At 42.9% G+C, this 10,102-nt stretch overlaps 1 protein-coding gene across 1 annotated transcript in view; it reads right to left on the bottom strand.

Moving 5' to 3' along the window:
- The window catches only part of LOC117725417 (latent-transforming growth factor beta-binding protein 2-like), a 75,863-nt gene extending 65,988 nt beyond the window's left edge, over positions 1-9,875 (bottom strand). The window contains 2 exon segments of the mRNA XM_034525565.1: positions 6,782-6,855; positions 9,421-9,875. Coding sequence (XP_034381456.1) covers positions 6,782-6,855; positions 9,421-9,869 — 523 coding nt within the window. The 5' untranslated portion in view covers positions 9,870-9,875.
- Positions 9,876-10,102: the final 227 nt, after the last annotated feature.

Consider the following 10,102-nt stretch of genomic DNA (forward strand, 5'->3'; position numbering starts at 1 on the left):
GTCAAGGGAGCCAGTGCGATGCTAACGTCCGGGTTGGCCTAAAAAACGGCATCTCTGCACCATCCATAATGGTGTTAACGTCTGCAGGTAGAATGTGTGTCTAACAATGTGGATGCAATGTTTGTGAAAAGCTAAAAGCCTCAGTTTATTTTAAAACAGGCAATAAGAATTGCTGCAACAAAACTGCACATAGATAACTGCAAACGTTTTGAGACTGAATACGTAGTCTGGTAAACGTCCTGTGATGACAGCAGGAGCCTCTTTTCAGGAGTCACCACCGAACCTGACAGATCTAATGAAACAGGTCAAGTGTTTAGGACCGTGGCAGGCAGCGAGGAAAGACAAGCAGAGCAATTCACCGCTCATTCGCACTCGCAATCCACTGAAGAAGTAAGAATTGGTCTATTGAGCAGTTAATACAATTGCCTTTCAATGCTTATCATTTCAAGTGAGCGTTAATCTCTTTACAACATGTGATTTCTACATGGTTGCCAGTTCAAGTGCTATCCTTTCCTGCTGCCTCCAACCACACTGCTGGAGCTGTGACTGAAGTTGGGAATGAAACTTCTCTATTGTTCTAATCAGTAGCAGAAGGGAGTGAGCCTGATGCTGTTTGACTGATCCTTTATTTTCACCAGATTTAGGTGCCGCTGTTATTGATGCACATTTTTCAATCAGTGTGGGCTTTTTGGTCTAATAAAGTAGTTGGAATTTGTATCCATCTAACCCACCTCAGCTCTGAGGGGGCATTTTGTTAACCAACAGCTGACCCATGACACTGTGTACATTACTTTTAGCCACGCAATATCGTGCCTCCATGCGCCGCACCCATCAGACCCCCACATTCAGCTTCTAATGAGCCACATGCTGGGTCGCTCTGTGGAGGATATCGGGATCTGGGGGCGTGCGCCCGCAACTTGTAAAGCTGACTCTGTGAGACGTGGTGCTCGCCAGAAAGCCACAAACCCCATCCTCCTGAGGGATCACATCCCAACAACTTCCATATGGTCTTTAAGCAGGAGGGTGCCATGAAATATGGCGGGCCATGGGCTGCCCTAACAACACCATAGCCTCAGGGAGCGTGTGTGTGACTGAAGGAGAGGAGTGCTGGTTGTTAATGTTGCTTTGTCAGTGTCAATCAAGTCAAGTCTTTCTTTCTAGGCTTCCTGCTGAGAGATCTGCGAGAGCTTGTGTTCTTTTGTGCATCATGACAGCGTGGAAAAAGTGTTATTGAAAAATAGCTTTACTTGGCCAACTTTGTTCTACTTCTTCATTATCTCTGTATGAATGAAGAAGTTCAAATAAACAAACAAAAAAAACCTCTACAGGAAGACGTCTCGGTCCAGACGCTGATAGTACATAATTTTTACCACACTTTCGTCTATGGTAGCAATTAGAAAAACATGTGGCGCAGGAGGCCTAAACAGGACCCAATTGCAACCTACAAACAGACACACCAGCTGGAGACGAGAAAGCAGCACTCCTGGTTTTGGGTAGACAAACTTTGAGCGAGCTGTCCAGCGTCTATGTTAATGATGGGTTTTGGGCCAACGGGGTGTGTATTGATTACAGGTTATGTCTAATGGGCCATAACTCTGCAGGGCTGCCTAGGGAGTGCTATGCCCCTGAACTGTGAACTGTGCAACCCCCACAAATCCACACACGACATATAAAGCTGAGGAGGGCTCTGTGGCTGTCTCCGCAGCAGTAATTTCAACCCCGGCTCAATGAAGTCACCAGAAACGCTAGCATTTAAAAAAGAACCTCCTCCTGTTGTTGTAAAACTGAGGACGCTGCTCAGAGGGAATGGTTCTCATCGGTGTTCGGTCTCTCTTTTCTCTTTCTTTCAACCTTTGGGAGAATAGTTGAGTTTTTTTGTGATTTGAATGCCTCAATGCTGCATCATCAAGACACATAAATGATTTAGTTAGTGAGATATCACTTAAACTTAATCAAACAAACTGAGAAGTAAACTCCCAACTCTTCAGCTTCTGTTGAGATTCTGTAGATTACAAATGTCACTTTTTCCACAGGCTATATGCTCATCATATCTCCAGTAACTCTGCTGAAAAACTGATGCATTTAGCAGTACTATGGATGTCCTGGTGACTCAGTGGGTCAAGGTGCAAACGCTGCATCATGTGCTTGACTCTGGCTCATGACCTTCAGCTGCATGCATTGCACTGTCCTAAGAAGAACAGTACAGTTCATTCATTCACTTGTTATGCACAATAAATCTAATTCAAAACACACGCACATGTGACCAGTGTAGATAAGAGAAAATATATCTTATTCAGCCAACTTCTTGCCACAACTTCTTGCCAAGGTTCAGAATGAGTTTTTGTCTGGACGCAGACATTAAATCTTACTCGATCGTGTCCAATGTGGATATTCTGCTGTGTGTCGGGGAGGTTAATACAAAGTTAACTGAGACGGCTTGTATCTATTAGGTGAAGATAGTGAACCTGCATTTTTGGGTACTGTTTTGGAGGTCAGAAAACGTTAACACGTGTATGTCCTTGATAGTTTAGCAGCTGCTTCACACATGTTGTATAAAATGTGTTTCACGCTGAAGATCTAAAGAGCAACTGTGATATTCAACAAATAACCTAAAAAGATCGCTAAGATCATACTGTTATTTCATTAATGAATTAACATTAAAAGTCATGGTGAACAGTCAATCCCTTAAGATGACTTACATGCTCCTTCAACACTGGAGGCCTTCAATCCTACTCAAACTACACTGGTGACATGGTGGAATGAACATGCTACATGCCATATATTTGGTTTAGAAAGAGAGGGAATGTTACCTTGTGATGGGAGAGGTAAGCACAACAGAGAGAGAGAGAGAGAGAGAGAGAGAGAGATTCTCTACATGATGAGTTATTTTAGGGTTGGGATGGGGCCCTGAGCGGCACAGCAGGCCAAAGAAAGCTGGAAGGCAATCAAAAAGAAACTCCTCTCTACCGCATTGCACTCTGTCAATCACCAACTGCTTAAGAGACTGAAAACAACTGTATTCCTCCATGTGAATGATGCACCTTTCATCTACACTCTCTCAGACAGCGAGGGGTGTACATCAAAGGCCATCCATGGGCTTTTTCTCGAGGGTCGTGCTCTCTGCTGGCTGCAGCAAGTTGCCATATGTATCGCGTGCTTTCACCAAATTAGTGTGATGCATAGCGTGGAGAAATGAATTCTGCTGCAGAACCTACAAGCGTGTATTTTAGGGAGCACTATGAGCTCAGGTTAAATGTAAAGTCAGTTTCTGTCTGTGCTGCAGGGAGCCTGAAGTCCCCGTTCAGAGGTATTCTATATTATCCCGAACCCTCTGTTCACTCTGTGTGTGGTAGACCATGCCATTAATCCAATTACTAAAACAGCCATGTCGACTGGAGAAGCCAGAGCAATACAACATAACTCTGATGTAAAGTGACCCTGGCAGTATGAGTTACGCCAACACCTAGCATTCCTTTTTGGACATAGCATCATGTGGTTTTTAGTGACATAACTATTGGATGGATTTCCATGAAATTACAGATCTTTATGTCTCCCTCAGAAGGAATTTCAATTTGTCCAATACTTTGTTTATGAACAAAGACCCGCAAAACAAATGGCACTCCTGTGCTTCTCATCATAATGTGCTCAAAATGAAGATGATGAAAATGGTAAAGATATCTGCTGAACATCACTGTCTCAACATTGTCATTGTAAGGTGGTTAGCATGCTGAAATTGATATTGTAGCTCATAACAAAACTGTGTATAAAGGAAGCTCAGCCTCTTGTTGAAAAACTAAGAGGTATCTTCACTGCAGCTCCGACTTTAGCTCAGATGGTCTGTGTGCCACCTGGTAACCGATCCAAGAATCCATTTAACAGCTCGGTATGAGTGAAACACACATTCAAAGGTGAAAATATAACAGTGAAGCCTCTGAGAGCAGATACAAAGGAGAACAGATACAATTCAAATCTATTCTCCAGTAACACTGGCTTTAAGAGGTACTTACTTTAATGTTTTATTCCAAGAAACCTTGTAAACCAAAACTTCAAAACAGTAATTATACACTGTACTACACACACCTTATTGGGGGTTACTGTATTTACACTCAAGCAATTCAAACGCTCATCCTAATTCCAACGCTAAGCAACTTAGTATTTTGTAAACAGATTTCTGTCGTGATTTACCGATGGTGCATATTACCAAAACAACTTGCCGTTTTCTCTTTTTGGCAATTACTGTCAGGTGTACAAGATTCCCATGTCCTGCTATTACTGCCGTGTAGTAAGAATGATGGTGTTAAAGTCTTGGTGCTGCATCTTAAGTTCAAGACAGTGTGAACGGTTATGCAGCTGACAGACCCTCTTGTATTATAACTCAAGGCGAGGCTACAATATGGCCACTTTCTGCTCTTCATCTCCACAACAATACTTGTTGATGAACAGATGTGACTCTTAACACAGGGGGGAACAAGTGGTGACCAAAACAAAAAGATGCTCCATTCATCTCGACGGGAGCTCCTGCTTGTAAGTAAAAAGGTAGAATTACAGCCAAGTTAACACCTGGCCTCACTTTACCAGCCAAAGACAACACACACACACACACATTTGGTTCTCGGACATTAATAAAATCAATATTGGTTGGGTAAAACCTATGAAGTCGTATCTCTGTTGCAGCTGGTAGCTTAACTAGAAGAGAAATAAACATCAGCAATGGAAATGCAATGTTCTGTTCTTCTTAATGATCAAAGCTTTCGATCGCACAACGCCAGCTATTTTGAGTACACGGAATTTTGCTTTGACACAAACAAGTCTGTTAACCATCTATCCTGAAGTAGAAAACAGAGACAGTCAGTTCCGAACCTGCCAGGACATGGGCAGAGTGGAGGCTTCAGAGCCAGACAACAATCTCCAGCCAGACCCACAGAGACCCAGACGTAGACCGTTTTAACAACACATTTCTAAAGACATGTAGGCGCACTCCCTGGACAACAAGTCATACAATTCCTGTCATAAATTTGCTCTGAGCTCAACCCAATCAAACAAGGAGGTATTGTTAGGAAACCATAACTGTAGTCACCCGATCCAGCCTCGCGGGTGAAGCAGACAACACTTTTAATATTAGACACTACTTCAATCCCTTCAGCGAGAATTTACGAGACGCATCTCGGCCGTGATATGTTTTGACTTTGCTTCCAGCCGACACGTTTGTTCCTTTTCTTTCTCCAACTGTGAACATGTTTTCTCATGCTGCCATCCCCTAATAAAGCAGCCTGGCCCTCAGGCAGGGACAGAATAAAGATAGCCTGAGCCTGTTTTCCTCCACGGAGGTCTTCTACGTGGGGGCTTCCAGTCCCAGATCCAGTCTGGGGCCTTTGTGTTGGCACCTTGCCGGCCGTGGGGCTTCACTCAGCTGATGATAGCATAGCCTCCAGTCGGACCTGGGTGAGGGCCAAGCTGTAAGAGGGTCCAGATGGTTGGACAGATCCCTGACCTGCTCAGATGCACTGCCTTGTTTAACACAGGCACGTTAGGCTGGACATGTTACTTTCTGGCAGATTAAAAGTATTTACCCCTTTAATGTGAGTAACTGCAGCTCCACGTTAGATGTAATTTACACCTTGGTAAGTGTGTCTTTAGCTGGGAGTTGAGGAAAAAAAGGGAAGAAGGTTTTGCAAAGGGCAGGAGAGAAGGAGATCTAATTAGGAGGCTTGCTGTGTAATCGACTGGCTGAAAAGTGTGTTAACTGTGTGTGCGTGTGAGTTTGTGTGTGTGTTTGTGAGAGAGGGACATAATTAGCAGAGGAACAGAGAGAACAGTAAACAAGTCAAATCGAAGTATAGCTAGCTAGCTGCTAGATAGATAGATAGATAGATAGATAGATAGATAGATAGATAGATAGATAGATAGATAGATAGATAGATAGATAGATAGATAGATAGATAGATAGACAGATACAGTAGATGCCAGCTGCCGTGTGGGTTTTATGTCACTTGTAAAATTTAAAGATAACTCTCTCTAAAAAAGTTCCAATTCCAAACTGTTATTTCTGTCTGCAACACACAATGATGGTTGTAAATGTGAAATTGAAACATGACAAGCAAAGAGTAAATTTGGTGTAAGTTGTAGCCATTTCTGTATATGTCGTATGTAGTATAATGCCTTGTTAATGCCATACGTCTGCAAAAAGAGCTATATATATAGATTGTTCTTTACTTACTTACTTTCTGTATTGAATGTGGACCCATGTTTAGAATATGTCAATGATAAGACCTGATAAGACTGGGATTTTTTTGCATTTAAAGAAGTGGCCAATTATTCATTCTCAGCCAGTGTCTTCTATTTCTCTTTTAATTATCTGGCAGTTAGGATATCCAATACTGCTGTGGTCAAATAAAAGAAGCAGTTTCACCCATACTTAGAGAGCTAAGTGCTAAGCGATGACAATTTAAATGTGAAGATCTTAAATAAAGGCATGGGGGCAATAACACCCTTGGAAAACTTTCATAGGGCAATTTCACGTAACGTGATATTCATTAGTAGCTATTTACTGTGTTAGATTGCAGTCTGTGTGTATGATATTGTAAAGCCTCTCTGTCTGAGAAGCTTTCTAGTTAAAAAGCTCTAATATAAATAATGCACGTTAGTGTGCTTGTGTGCCACTTCAAGACTTCTAAATCATGTATGACCTTAGTTTGCAAAGAATTCAATTGGTTGTTCTTTGTAGCTGAATGAAAGAATGATATTAAATATTTACATGGGACATTCAGGTTTTAGTACTTACGTTTTATGCAGCGATTGGTTCCTGATGCCAAAGCCCAGCCTGAGCAGCACTGCTGACCCCCACAGACATTAGGTCTGAAAGGAAGACATATACAAGAAAAACAAGGTGAAATAAGACACTGAGAGTACTGTCTCAAGCATTCATTAATAAAGAGGGCCTCTCCATGATCCATAGAGAAATGGACCTTTGCATGACAAACTGATCTGATTGCAAAGGCAGTCGATATGAACACTTAAGAGATTACGCTATAATTGCATTTCATTTGCTAAAAATTTCAGGGCAAGTCACGAAACTCTATCTGAATGTGGACCCACAAGTCCCTCTTTCTGTTATGCGAGAGTCCAGAGTGAAAACAAATACAGAGTTATCGGAGCCTTGAAGGGATTATGTGAGACACACGGGACATGAAAAGCACCCTGCATCTTCTAAAATCACTGAGCAAATGAGAGATGACAGGTTTTAAACAGTTATAACTGGATTCTTTGCACTCTTTAATCCGCTTTTACAGCGCAGGCCAATTCTTGCAGATAGATGAAAAGGCACCAGACCGCAAGAGCAACTACAGGGCAACAGTCAACGCGCTGGCATGGATCTGTGCCCCATCATCTTTTCACAAGATATTACAGTAAGTGGATGTCTGACTCATGGTGATGTGAGAAGATAACGGGAATTGACTCATTGACCTCAGACGGATTGCGCCCATTAGATACTGCGAGCCTTACTGAGGCGTCACAGGGATTGCATGCCGTTGTTTGGGCCCTCTGGCAGGTTTAGCTTTGTCATAAATCAAACACATCAGGCCAGGCTCGTGCCAAAGACATCAGTCATCACATTCAAATTCCATCAAGGGATATATGTATGTAATGGAGAACTTTATACAACATAATTAGGATCAAGCCCTAGGTTAAAATGTGGATAACACCATGTTCACACCTAGTTATATTTTTCTTTAAAACCAGAACATGAGGCGGTGGAGTATTATTTCACCACTGAGCTATCTGAATCAGACAAACCTCTGACAGGTGCACTGAAAACAGAAGGGAGTTCTACTGAGTCAACATGAATGTAAAGGAGAGTTAAGTGAACCCAGCGCTGCCAGTGCCTCTGGGTATAGCAAATGAGTAAGCTGAGTGGGAACTCAAAGAGGAAATGTGTCATGAACGCACTTTCTCTAACAAGCGCCGGATGATTCATCTGAAGCCCATGAATCAAAGTTTTTAAATCACCATGCAGACTACTATAAGTTAATGTTCACAAAGAGCTATGTCACGCCATCTTTATGCTTCTTTCAAACTCAAAGAACCCCATTCATTCAACACTGGGATTTGTTTTCTTTGGCCTTGTCAAGAAAGGCAATAAAGCATGTTGGATCCAATACTACAGGCAGCTATTTTCTTTATGCCCTGCTTTAAATAGACAGCACCTCAATTCATGATGACGGATATAATAAGAAATGTGGCTTTTAAGGTGAGTTGGATCAGGGCATATTGATGGTGCACAATACATTTATATCATGTACAATGCAGATATACCCACGTACTGGACGACATCCCTGTCCATTGTTTCATTTGGGTGTTAATGTGATTTGGACTCAAGTCAGGTGAGTGCACTTTACGTATGCCTACACAGATGGTGAAACAATTTGTTGAATCCCCTTGTTAGGTGTGGAATATTTGCCCATTGAAATAACCAATTTCCTCAAGGCAAGGGCCTCTTTTATGACACAGAGAAGAGATATTGAATAAAAAATGTCATTGTCTGCAACCAACGGTGAGCCATTCAAATCCCCTTCTGATTATTGTGTGTGCAATGTGCATCATGCTTTGTCCCTATGGAACAAACAGGACTGAATGCACAAGTGTTCAATTAACAAAAAAGAAAAGGGATTTAATATGGAAATAACCCATCCTCCTGTTTGGAGTTTAACAGAGAAAAACAAAAGTAAGGATTTGCAGCTTTGAGAGAGGGCCATCGTGGAAACAGGTGTTTGTGATCACTAAGCAAATTCTCAAATCACCAGCCAAGGCTCTGGTTGAACCACTCACAGTACATGGCCACAGGCAACAGCGCATGCTGGGGCACACACATTGAAGTAGTCTGCAGCCACTCTCCTACTCTGATTTAAACATACTGCTATGTGTAGTAATAGAAGGAAATGGTGATAATGCAGTGTTGCATTAGTCTCAAAACAGTTTGAAACATCCATATGGTTGCTGTTCATCATACATCTTCACTATCAGCTCAGTAATCAGCAGTGTTTAACCTCAGCTATTATTTCATGTCTGATGACAAAATGTGATACTTTAATTAATTCATATGCAGCTCTTTCACCTACTGAATGACAGTTTCATGCACTTTATCAACACAGCTTTGTATTGATCTGGAGCAACACTTTGTAGCCATTTCCTGAAGGTATTTGTGCTACATCATGACTTGGTTTGTCTTACAGGAGGAGAGACCCTGCGTAAGTGGGCAACCACCACTTTACAGTAAGCGTGGACTAGTGTACAGTAAAATAGCCCACACAAATCCCTTAAAAAGTACTGCTCATGGTGGACTTAAATGGCTTGAACAGCTTGATAAAGCATAGTAAAACATTGTATACAGTAGACTGTAGAGCACTTGGCTGCCATTCTTACCCAGCAAGTCTCCTCGTGCTGGCAGAGTTGGGCTTGCTGCTCTGCCTGAGGTTCACTCTGGTTCTGTGCTGCTGGCTGCTCGGGTGTCTGGCGGTGCGCAGCGCACCATCCCGCGGCGGAGAGACGAGGATTTCCCGGGATGCGTCTGCAGCACGAGCCGGCCCTGCTCTGGATATGTGCCTGCCGTCCCCCTGGGATGATGTGGCCCTCGGCACTCGGAATCGAGTCCTAACCGTGTCGGTCCCGGGAGAACTTTCACCGGATGGTCCAGAGGATGCGCCGTGCTCTGGTCTCCATGGCGAGTGACCTTGACTCCTCACCCGGGACTGCTGACTGCGCCCGGCGACTGCACCCTCTTTCTTCCCACCTGTTGTGTCCTTGTGACTGTCACCAATTCGCAGCAGTGCAACAGCCAAAACCATCAAAACAGCGAATCCCACACGGTCCATTTTGGATGGTTGCGACGATTTGAATGTAGTGCGTAAAAGGGCAGATGGCGTTTAACCGAGAGCCACTCAAATGTGAGCAAATTAAATAAAAGTCCGCGATTTAGCTACACGAGTTCAGTAAGACGGCATCCTCTACCAAGAATGAAAGAAACCCTGGATACCTCTTCATAATGCCCAGGTAAGACTTTGCGCAGAATGTCTTCAGGTTGTCAAATCAGCACCTCACTACAGTC

The sequence above is a fragment of the Cyclopterus lumpus genome, chromosome 22, assembly GCF_009769545.1.
Source record: "Cyclopterus lumpus isolate fCycLum1 chromosome 22, fCycLum1.pri, whole genome shotgun sequence".
NCBI classification, from domain to species: Eukaryota; Metazoa; Chordata; class Actinopteri; order Perciformes; family Cyclopteridae; genus Cyclopterus; species Cyclopterus lumpus.